This window comes from Cucumis melo, chromosome 1 (assembly GCF_025177605.1).
Source record: "Cucumis melo cultivar AY chromosome 1, USDA_Cmelo_AY_1.0, whole genome shotgun sequence".
NCBI classification, from domain to species: domain Eukaryota; kingdom Viridiplantae; phylum Streptophyta; class Magnoliopsida; order Cucurbitales; family Cucurbitaceae; genus Cucumis; species Cucumis melo.
In genome coordinates this window covers 11,600,485-11,612,504 of record NC_066857.1, presented here as the reverse complement: position 1 = coordinate 11,612,504, position 12,020 = coordinate 11,600,485, and the positions used below count along the sequence as shown (strand labels likewise).

General features: G+C 36.1%; 1 protein-coding gene across 9 annotated transcripts; it reads right to left on the bottom strand.

Annotated features, from left to right (window-relative positions):
- Positions 1-1,496: 1,496 nt before the first annotated feature.
- Positions 1,497-10,996, bottom strand: LOC103501229 (uncharacterized). Of its 9 annotated transcripts, XM_051079484.1 has the most exons (4): positions 9,340-10,996; positions 3,131-3,157; positions 2,962-3,052; positions 1,497-1,999 (listed from the first exon to the last, which is right to left on the bottom strand). In XM_051079484.1, the coding sequence occupies exon 1, from the start codon at positions 10,759-10,761 to the stop codon at positions 9,415-9,417; it is 1,347 nt and encodes a 448-aa protein (XP_050935441.1). In that variant the 5' UTR covers positions 10,762-10,996; the 3' UTR covers positions 1,497-1,999; positions 2,962-3,052; positions 3,131-3,157; positions 9,340-9,414. The 9 variants fall into 9 exon arrangements, with proteins under 9 accessions (XP_050935441.1, XP_050935417.1, XP_050935419.1 ...); XM_051079460.1 differs by having other exon boundaries at positions 2,962-3,157; XM_051079462.1 differs by having other exon boundaries at positions 1,497-1,987; positions 2,962-3,157.
- Positions 10,997-12,020: the final 1,024 nt, after the last annotated feature.

Here is a 12,020-nt window from a genome sequence, read left to right as displayed (position 1 = left end):
CACACGTTCGAGCTGGGATGTTCGTGTCATAGGCCGCAGAGGATGCGCATGTAAGTTATCGAACCAATACTTATGCCCTTATTAATTATCCTCTTTCATTATATATTTTTGTGTTACCTAACTTAATTTTTAAATTTGTTGCTGAATCAAATGCTGGAACTCCAGTCCCAGCCTACCCTAGAGGGTAGTCAGCCACTCTCTAGGGATAAGATATCCAATCAGGTGTTGGGTAGACGACCAGGCTACTCAAAAGGCCTTGGTTGGGGATCCAAGTCGAAGACTCGCAAGACGATGAGTGCAAGCAGTTCCACAACGTTATGTTCTTAGTCGACCATAAAAAAATGAGATTCAAATACAAGCTAAATTTGATCAATCTTTGGAATGGATTGAATTGCAAGATAGAAATTACCAAGCATTAGCTTCAGAAATGAAACAAATACGAAAGCTGATACAGGACATGACTCGGGCACAACAAGGATCACCACATGATCCTTAGCTTTACGGTACGTATATATGTTTCCATTATTCTTAAGTTTTTGCAATGATAGTATACAATGATGCTATAGATATATGTACTAAACTTAGCTACTTTTGTATCATTGTGGGACATGCGATGTAAAATGACGCGTACGAGCCTCGTTAGGAGACATATGACTTTATTTGCACTTTTTTGTATTATGAATACTAGATTTTTTGTATTATTAACGCTATTATGTTTTTTGAATTATGAATATTACGAATATCAAATCTTTTCTTTTTGAATTTGTGTTTGCATTTCTTAATTTATTAATTTATATTGAATTTTCTTTAATTTAATCCAAAATGAATGTCATTATTTCGCAAAAAATAGAGAACTTGTTTAAGCAAAATATTTTTTTAAAAAAAATAAATTACATATTTAAAAAGAATTACATATAAAAAGGAATTTCCGACGCAACATAACGTCAGGAATAGGGTATACACGATACGTCGAGGACAGTTCTCCCGACGCGTGTCCGACGTCAGATAAGGAACCATCGGGAGATGTAATTCCCAATGCAATGACAACCATCGACATAAGAGACGTCGAGAGAGGTGTTCCCGACGCCTTGTTGGTCATGCATCGAGAATTCTTCTCCCGACGCGTTTCTTCTGACGTGTATTCCGACGCAGTAAACAACGTCGGGGTAGCTTTTTCCGACGTTTTTTTAAATTCTTCCAACGTCGCTGTACGTCGAGAGTCCCCCATCTTTTGTAGTGCAAGAAAATTGAGGACACTCCATTAAACTCAAATAAGAGATACTTTCAATCTCAAGTCCTTTCAAACAACGCCCAAAACTTAAAATATAAAAGACGTGTACAACTAACAAATCCTTCTCGCACAAACAAAAATATGAAAATTGATTCTAAATTTTCTAGCAATCAAATGTTGTTTGACCAAATAATAATTAGTTAGATATGCGTAAGCAAGTCTAGACAAATATTCAGAAATAATTAAAGAGAGAAGCATAAGAGAATAAAATCAATAGATTTCCTCCATTATCTCTCTTCATCTCTGTGTCATAATCTACATTCAACGTTTGGAGAGATCTAAATAAGCATGGAGTTGATATGATTGCCATATAATTATAGAGAATCAAAACAAAATATATATATTAAGAAAGCTTAGGTGATGAATCAATGGAGATTTGGGGATTACATGCAAGTGAGTGTACAACTTCTCCTAGGATGCCACTAGAAGCTGTGGCAGCTACTTCCATGGCATATTCACAAATCCTCAGCCTGCTCTGATACCACACTGCTGTGGGGGGACGGCCAACAAAGTGGTTGCGTTACAGTAAAACGCCTGCGGATGGAGTCAGAAGCCTGCAAACACAAACCAAATTCCAAACAGAAACTCTTTCTATAAAATGGCAGTAGTTATGGTGCCAACCCTTCTTTTCTTCCCCTATCTTTTCTATGGACATTGTTTTTTTTCTTCTTCTTCTTGAACTTTAGGGATGGAGATCTGACAAAAAAACTGAAAAATCATTCAGAGATATGAGAAGAGGTAGAAAAAACTTATGTCATCTATTCAAATAAGATGGAAAAATTAGATGGTTTTATCCCTCCCCCATGAAGAATGTTTTAACTTTCGATGAGTGTCTTTAATCTCTAAGGTTTGTAAATAGCTTGGAGAAAGTTTGTTGGCTTTGTATCAACGGCAATGAATGCATTTGGCCATTTATGCCAAGTCCTAAGTTAGCAAACCAAATACATTAATTATACAGATTCAAGTACTAAAAACTTGGAACTTTTCTTTTGTAGGATTCAAACACATATCTTATCACATTGATTAGAACTTCTCAACTTCGAACTTCATAAACTATGGCCTATTAACAACAGAACAGTTCTCTATACAAGATTACTACTTTTATGGGACAAGGTAATAATACATACATTACAAAGAAATGATTTAATACTAAAGTGGAAGATAGAAACATCTGTTGCAGCCAAGAAGCCTAGAAAAATGCATCCCAATTGGCAAGGATAAAACAATGAATATAATTTCAGAAGTTATTTTAAAGAACATAGCAATTAGAAGCAAGAAACACTATAAATGAACCATCTCTTTCTATCTAAATTTCCTACAAAAATATTCTTAATTGTATCCAAACAACTTCAGCCACGTCTTAGAATAAAGGACCACACAATACGTCAGAGATGGTACATTTGCAGTCTTCACATAATGCATCCCAAAAGCTTCTAGCAGCTGATGCAGCAAGAGCTAAACAAACAAAACAACGAGAAATAAAATCTGATCCTCAAACCCCTTTTTGCAGAGGAAGAGATATTTTTATTTTTTATTTTTTTAAAAAAAATAGCACAAACTCTTATGAGCCTTTACCATAGTTTTAACCCTCAATGCAATTACAGTCAAGTGAAAAAACTACATTATTTTCTAATATATTTCTTTTATTACCAAATGAAAGAAGCACGTACATTATAGAAGCTTCGTGTGTCCCGATTGTAGGGCTCCTTTATAAAATCAACTTTGAAGGGATTTTAACTATCCAACAATTTGAGTTAAACCCTGCAGCCCCATTTTAGAATGTATTTGAATACTTCCTGCTACATATCCTTTCATTTAAGGAAGGTTCAAGAGACTTACTTGCCATGCTAGCAAGAGGTTAAGAGGCTATCATCCAAAAAAGAGAAACTGTGATTAAAAGTCTTATGCAAATTCAGCTGAAAACCTGAATGTCATTATAAATCATAAAATTTCATTATCAATCAAAACCTATGCTATTGGTATTGGGTAGGGGGAGGGGGGGACCTTTTATCTTTCTCATATCTTATGCTTGTGTCACAAAGTGTAACTAGAGTTAAGATGTCCAGCTGAATTATTACTCAACTTGGAGATAACAGTAGGATATGGGGACTCAACTAAAAACCTCCCACTTCATACAGAGGGTTTGAATAGCAAGTGATAATATGATCATTAAACTCTGCATATTGCGGATGATACGGTAGGTTTAACAGACAGAGCAAATTAGCTATCCGGTTAGAGAGTCAACTTAAATAATTACAAAGGTGGGATCAATAATAAAGAAGAGCGTCTGTAGCAAATACTTTATGTTGTGCAGTGGAGGGTTGGCCTCTAGACTATTTGGGTTTACTTTTAAGCGGCAACTCGAGAGATTTTTGGATGATTTTTGCATGATTTTCTTATGTCATGCGAAGTTGTGAATGGTAAGTAGTGGGTTAAGGCTTTGGGTGGTAAAGATATAAAAAGAAGTAAGCCGGAAGCTGGAGCTTATGGATGCATATTTTGAAACTTTCAGTCAATCTGATTGAGATTTCCACCTTCAAAGTTGGAAAAGACTTAAACTGGAATATTATGCAAAGATAGGCAGCAAAAACTCTTCAGTTTGACAGTGTCGACCAACACAGTCACACGGACTCCAAATTACTTTAAATAGTGGAATGGACACACCTCTTGCAGGTGAGGAAAATTTTTCTTATTAAAGTTTAGAGCACCAAATAGTTAGTAAAATAGATCCTTCGGGTATTCTAAATTGCAAATCTCTTCTCAGCATGCTAACTGCAGATCACCCTGCACCAAAGGCATCATTCAAGGCTCCACGGAGAGGTAAATACCTTGATACCATGAAAGGGTGAAAGTAATCCTCTGGACTACTCTTCTTTAAGGATTGAGAATAAATCACTGGTTACAAGCAAGAATTCTCACAAGTCATAGCGGTCTTTACCCAAACTGCAATTAGAAATATCCTCTGTGAAACAGATGGAAAATGCCAGCCGTGTGATCTTTACTTGGCACATCTGGAGAAGCTTATGGTGGAGGCCTTGGTGGAGGCCTTTTAACACATCTGAAATTAACAGGACATGATATTCAGAATAGAACAACTTGACTTAATTATCTGTGGAATTGTTTTTAGAAGGAAGCAAGCTGGAGTTCTTTAATCTGGTCCTGTAAAAGCAGTTGAGGGTTTGGCTAGAAAGTATAGATGAATCTTTCAAAATGAATATAAGGAGCCCTCAACCTGTTAAAGCAATTGGGGACGGTTTGGCTAAAGAGTATAGACGATAAATCTTTCAAAATGAATATACGGAGTCCTCAAATACTGGGGACATATTTTTTGTAACTTTTCTCTGTAGCTCTGCCCAAAATACTCACGCAACTATTAACTCTCCAACAAAAACTCTAGTTGGAGGCCCTTATTTTTAAGCTCCATAGGTTTTCTTTCCACATATTTTTAAACGTAAGGAAATGAAACTTCAAAATCAATTTACTTCTTGATGGCAAACAAAATGTAGCAAATAAAGAGGATCTGGGTTAAAAAGAGCAAACAAGGTAAGAACTTCAAGCTCACCCTTACAAATAGAACCTTAATGATCAAATAAAGAAAATAATTAAAATAGAAAAGAAGAATATTATCGGAGAAAATAGCAAAAAAAAGGCCAAGTGAAGGCACTGATATAGTGAAATGCTTAGCTTCACAATCTCCTTGATCTCAATATTACATGTTCTAAAAAATGTTCCTATTTCTGCAGTTTAAGACACCATAAAATGAACAAATCTGTTTGCCAAGAAAATTTCCTTAATCTTCCAATACCCCGCTAAATTCCAAATTAAACGTGAGGTTGAACCCAAAAAATTGCAAGCATCTGCCCCATATTGGGCCGGAAAAAGAGTTGTGCCGCAATATAATATAACTTTAATCTTTTTTATCTACACAACATGGTCCACTTAGAGAAACAAACAAAAGATAAACCTCTAAATAGTGATCACAATTTTAATTTGACCACGGACCACAACTCAAAAAGAACTTCATCTTTCTGGGAACATTTAAAATCTAAATCATCAAAATGAGATGAAGGCGATTAATCAAGTAAGAGAAAATTGAGGTAGAGAAAGTGAAGCTGCACATAAAAACATCAAAAGTGTACAATACCTAAACCCTCTTGTCCTCAATCCAATGAAAGATCACAGCATGAATGACTTATGAAAGAGACGCCAGGTCCCAACTCTCTCAATCATGAGAATATCTCGCAAGTTGGAGTTGAATAAAGAATAACTCGTAAAATATGATAAAAGTTATGTTTTTAACAGAGAGTGAGAGATGGGTTACAATACTAATAGAAAATAATGTAATTAACGGAAAAGCAAATATCCAAAATAAAGGGATCAAGTGCAATAATTATCACTAGCTGCACTCCGACGAGTCTTCGTAGAAATGTCCAAAAGAGAGATATATTTCCAAGGAAAGATTACACCCCTCAATTAAAAAAGTGAACCCTTTCATTTCAAATTCTTTAACTCGGAATGAATCAATAGGATTCAAACCTACGACCAATCGGTTAACAATCGACCGCTCTACCAATGAGCTACTGAAGAACAATGGTAAATTAGGTCTCAGAGAATTCAATTTCCGTTCTCAACCCATGACCAATATGAGCTCGAGGTTTCCTTCATAACTCCCAGAACTTCCTTGTAGTGAGCAAGTGTAAATCAAAGATTCTTATTTGATTGAATGTATAATCTGTCGCTCAATGTGAGAGGAGATGCTTTATTTATAGAGGAATTAGTATGAATTGGTTACAGAGTAACTAACTAAGTAGTTTTAGCCAACTAATAATAAGTTTAAAACAGAAACTAGAAGACAGTAGGTATTGATTTACATCATTGCCCTAGCATCAAACTCGTCCCGAGTTTGTCATGGAAGCCGGAATCCATTAGGTGATGGTGTATGACCAAACCAACCTCCTAAGCTTTGAACAAAAATATTATATTGTATGTCTCGTAGAGGAAGATTGGTTGACTCTTTTTTAATGCTTAGAAATTCTTCAATCGTGTAGGCTAACGTAATGTCCTCTTCCTTGAACAACTGGGATGTTCGTTTGCCACAATATCACCCTTCACATTTTCATCTGATAAATCGCCATTTTCTATATAGTTTTCATTAGTATTGAACTTATGGATATTTCTATTATCAAGTATTGTACCACAAATGTTGTCTTCAAAAGCATCAGTGTCAATCCTGCTTGGTCCCCGAGATTTACTCTCTGAACTTAAGTTTCCCAATTGAAATCCTTTATTCTGTCTGAAAGAATTTTCAACAACTTGGACAAGTGTATTTGGCAGATTTTTTGTTGCATGGAATTCCTTTACTTCATTGGCATCATCCAACAATTGATCAAGATCAACGATGAAGAGATGGCTATTGATCTTCTTTGGATTGACTCCTTCATTTTTCTTGCCAAGGGGCATTGGAAAAATCTTGTTGTTCATCCATTGGAATTCATAGGTATTCTCCCTTCCTCTATGGATTGCTTGAACATCATATTGCCACGGTTTTCCAAGCAAGATATGGCAAACATCCATATCTAAAATGTCACACACAATTTGATCTTTATAAGTTCCTCCAATTGACAAAGGAACCGAACCAATCTCACTAATATGGGCATCTCCACCTTTCTTGTAAGGACTAGAATGAGGCTCCGTTTTCAATTTGAGTGCAGTCACCAGCTTCTTAGACACAAAATTCTCGCTACTGCCACTGTCAATGATCACGTTGCACACCTTGCTTTTGATGGTAAATCGAGTTTTGAAAAGGCTATGTCTTTGTTGGTGAGAGGTGTCACTCTTCGGAGCAATTAAGACTCTTTGGAGTACACAAGATAACCTTTCTCCTTCATTGGGTTCTAATACTTCTTCTTGATAGAAATCTCCTTCTTGCTCTTCAATGAAGTCTTCATCTTCCTCAAGGATAGCTACTGTTTTTCTTTTTGGGCAAGCATTGGAGAGGTGGCCTATTGACCACAGCGGAAACACTTGCTCAGATTCGGCCTTTGATAAACATTTTCTGTTTGCTTCTTGGGAGCTGCATCAGCTTTCTTCCCATTTAGTTTATTAGCCTTATCTTTCTCTTGATATTTAGTGTGGATTGTGCAGTAGAAGGCTTGGTGCTAGTGTTGGTATTCTACAGTCCCCTCTTGTATTTTTCTTTGAATTCAACTCATTGATCTCTTCTATAGACTCTGCATAGGTAATAACATCAGAAAGAATTAAAAAAAGGTTGTAATTTCACCTTTTCTTTGATATCGAATCTCAAACCTTCAACAAACCAGGCAATAAGGTGTTGTTCATTTTCCATCAAATTGGTTCTTGCACCCAACCGGTGGAATTCTTCTATGTAATCAGCAACCGTTCTTGTTCCTTGTCGGCAATTATGGTACTGATTATAGAGGGTCTTTCATTGTTCATAGTTGGGTGGAAGAAATCGAGCATTCATCAATTTCTTCATTTTTTCCCACGAGGCAATTGGTCTTTTTTTCGTTTCTTCTCCTATTGACCTCAAGTTGTTCCCACCAAGCTGAAGCTCCAACCTTCAACTTTAATGCTACTAGATGCACCTTTCACCTCGGGAGTATTCATGCAATTAAAAAAAAGATCTCAGTATTTTTCAACCAAACAAGGAAAACTTCAAAATTTCGTCATAGCTAGGAAGTCAATCTTCATCTTATATTCAACTAGTTCTCTTCACCTTCCATCAATATGTGGCCGAAACCTTCTATTCTGATCAATTGCTGGCCTGTCATGTAGTTTGTCATCAGTAGAACTCTAATCTTGAAGTTCTTGGTAAAATCTTGGTTTCTTGGAAAAGGTTCTACTTCGAATCTTCTTTTTTGATGAATTCACCCAACTCTATATATTCCTTCTTGATTTTCTTGATGTATTATTTAAGGAAGTGCTAAATTTTCAAGTCGTTGCAAGACTTCTTGAAGTGTAGCTTCAATTCCTTCCACATAAGCTTCCACAACAGCAAGTGTTGGAGGTTCATGAAGAGAGGACGGGGTTTCATCCGCCTCTTGGTTTTGAGCAGGTTGCTCTGCTGCCATCAAATTTACACGTCGGACAGCCATTTGACCCAAAAAATTAGTGTTTTGATACCAATTGGTATCAGTGTAAACCAAAGATTCTTATTTGATTGAATGTATAATCTACCTCTCAATGTGCATTGAGAGGAGATGCTTTATTTATAGAAGAATTAGCATGAGTTGGTTACAAGGAATGAGTTGGTTACAAAGTAACTAACTAAGTAGTTTTAGCCAACCAACAGTAAGTTTAAAACAGAAGACAGTAGGTATTGATTTACATCTGTGGCTCCATTCCATGCCTCATTTCATAGAGAACCTCAGAGTGGCTCTATTTCATTATATTCCATCCATATCCCAATTCCATTCACTAAATATCCCTGTAGTGTCATTGAGGTAAGAGATGTCGTTTCTAGTCTATCTATTTTTATTTATATATATATATGGAAAGTTAAAAAATCATCGTATAATAATAATCCAGAAATTGAAGATAAGACACTAATCACCATCTCAAAAGTTAGTTTAGCTCACCCCCAATTGTAGAACTAAATGAATTAAATAATACAAAACCAAGAGCTAAAGATTCAAATACGCAGAGGCATGCTTAAGTGTATAATTTTTAATGACATTTTCTTTATATAAAATATTAGGTAATCTAGAAGTAAGTTTTTACTTTTGAGGTTTCATATCTTCTACATAAATATTTGTCGCAAGAAGTTACATTACATCCTTTCAACAATGTTATCAATTTCATTAACTTAAAGACGTATATTTTATTTCTTTCAGGTTGTGTTTTAAATGTAAATGCTTGAGCATGAAAACATCAAACTATGATACTCGAAAATGTGTTTATAAAATGTTTACGTCCTAATTCTATCTTTGAGAAAATAAAGCGCAAGCATCTATCTAAGTTTGTATTCACATCTTATGTTTGGTTTGATAGCATGCTTCTTAGATAACAAGTGATGTATGAAAAAGTACCACAAAAAGTTACAGAAGATCCAGATCAAATGTAAATTGGTTGATTCCCAATTGATGCACGGACACCATGCTTTGTCATTCAGTAGCACGAATATGAGTTATTCTTTCCTGCAAATTCTGAAAAGCAGGAGTGCTGACAACTTCAGATAGTCTAGTATAGTATAAGGGGTCTTTAGAAAAACTTGTAAGGGCCTCAGTAACGTTAAGTTTCACTTTTTCTAACTCATCTTGCAATAGCCCTATTAGTCCTTGGATTGCCCCTGCATCAGCAAGTGCAACCCTGTCTGTCTCATAATAACTTAATCGTGCTATAGCTCCAGAGACTTTTTCCCTCACTTCGTGATTCCCATCGTGTAATAGATCAACCAAAACTGGAATTGCACCCGAATTCTGCACAACTGATATGGAGTATTTATAGCTAGAAAGAATCCTCAATACATCAGCAGCTGCTGCCTTTCCTCTATCATCACCTTCTTTAAGAACTTTCACTAGATGATCAGAAATTACAACTGCATTCGTTTCAGCAACAGCTAAGAGACAGAAGACATCCTCTGCAATCTCCTTACAAATAGGATGAGGCGACTGAAGAAGGTCAGCAAATAAAGGAATAGCCCCAGCTTGTGCAACAGGCCTAATATAGGCCAGATGAGCTGAAACTATTCCAAGGGCATTACCAGCCACCAACTTTGTCACATAATCTCCTTCACGAACTAGCTCAATAAGCACTGTAACCACTCCCAACTCAACAAGCTTGTTTCTTCCACGTTTTGTAATTGCAATTAACCCAATTGCTTCACAAGCTCTTTCTCTAGAAGCCATGTAGCCAAATCTAGCAGCTTGCACAAGAAAAGGGAGGCCTCTTAATCCAACAAGGGCCTTTCTAACCTCTCTCAATAGTGCCATAGCACTCAAAATTTCCAGTAAATATCTCCTAGTCCCATCAGTTACAAAAACAAGCATACAAATAATAACTTCCAAACCCCCATTTCTTGCTAAAATCACACGACTACTTTTATCAAAAGTAACGGTACTCCAAATACACTTCACTAGAATCTTACAAAAACAACCACTAGAATGTAGCAATGACCTGAGCAAAGATTCTAAAGCGCCGGAATGACCTACCGCCTTTGCCAACGTACCATCACCTTGGCAAGATATACATCTTAGACAATATGCAGCAGCGGCTCTCATGGATTGGCTTGCATTATTGGTGGGCTTATCTTCGAGAGGCTTAGCAATAATAGGTATGGCGCTCTTCAAAATATTTTCCGGGGCATTTTTGGAGAGTTGGGCTAATTTGATCGTGGCTTTCACTTTAAGTGCTTCGGATTCTGAAGCCATAACGTTTTCATACTGCTTCAGTGATGCTTCCCAATCTAGATTGGGATTTTCAGATGCTCTATGAATCTTTGTGTCCCCCATGATAGATAATGAAAATCCACGAAGTTCAAACCCCTAATTTGATTAAGAAACAAGGAATCCGACTGAGCAGCTTGAAATTGGTTGAAGTAATGAAATATTCCAGTAGAAATGGAAGAGATAGCAGGCGGAATTCATGGAATCGAGAAAAAATTATCCCAGCGGCGACGGATCGGTGCTTTTCCGGCAAAATGAGTGGGGTTCGGGTCGTTGAACGAAACACAAATTTTGAACTAAGAATTTAGGGTGCGTTTGGGGGAAGGGTTGATTTAGGGAAGGGTTAGTGTTAAGATAAAACTAGTGTTAAGTTAAACCTAGTTTTATCATAACCCTTGTTTGGGGGAAGGGTTTAAAAAGGTAGTTTTATGATAATATGTGTTTGGGGGAAGGGTTAAGTGGGAAGAGTTAATAGGGATTTTATGATAAAATGTGTTTGGGGGAAGGGTTAGGTGGGGAGGATTAATGGGGATTTTATGATAAGATGTGTTTGGGGGAAGGGCTAGGTGGGTAGTTTAATGGGGATTTTATGATAAAATGTGTTTGGGGGAAGGGTTAGGTGGGGAGGATTAATGGGGATTTTATGATAAGATGTGTTTGGGGGAAGGGCTAGGTGGGTAGTTTAATGGGGATTTTATGATAAAATGTGTTTGGGGGAAGGGTTAGGTGGGTAGTTTTATGGGAATTTTATGATAAAATGTGTTTGGGGGAAGGGTTAGGTGGGTAGGTTTATGTGGATTTTGTGATAAATTTTATTTGGGAAAATTGTTAAATGGGGTGGGTTAATTAATTTTTTATGTTGTATAATATTTTTAAATTCAATTGTAAATATCATAAAAAAAATTATTGCATATTTTTTTACGAAATCCTCGAATCCGTATTATTCTCCTATTTTATTTGTTGTATGTGTAATGTTATTAAATTAATATATACAGTTGGCCAAATTAAAATTAATTTCTGAACATATTGTGATAAAAAAAATTCATGATATTTTAAATAAAGATAAAAAAAATTATTCAATATTTCTAATGGCCGATAGCGAAGTCATCCAATTTTAAACCTATATAAATAGCCGTTATAACGCTTTTCGAAAATTCTGACTAGTTTCTTTCATTTAAAATAAACATTAGGAATGAACAAAAGAAGTTCTTGACAATACAAAATGCATAAACCATCGAATACATGATACAGAAAAATACGTAACGAAATAATAAGCAACACAGGTCACTACAAACAGAAACTATCTCTCTATGTCTCGTAGGAGG

Bases quoted from the DNA above. Each gene is read 5' to 3' on its own strand.
- LOC103501229 (XM_051079460.1), bottom strand. From the start codon at position 10,761: ATGGGGGACACAAAGATTCATAGAGCATCTGAAAATCCCAATCTAGAT.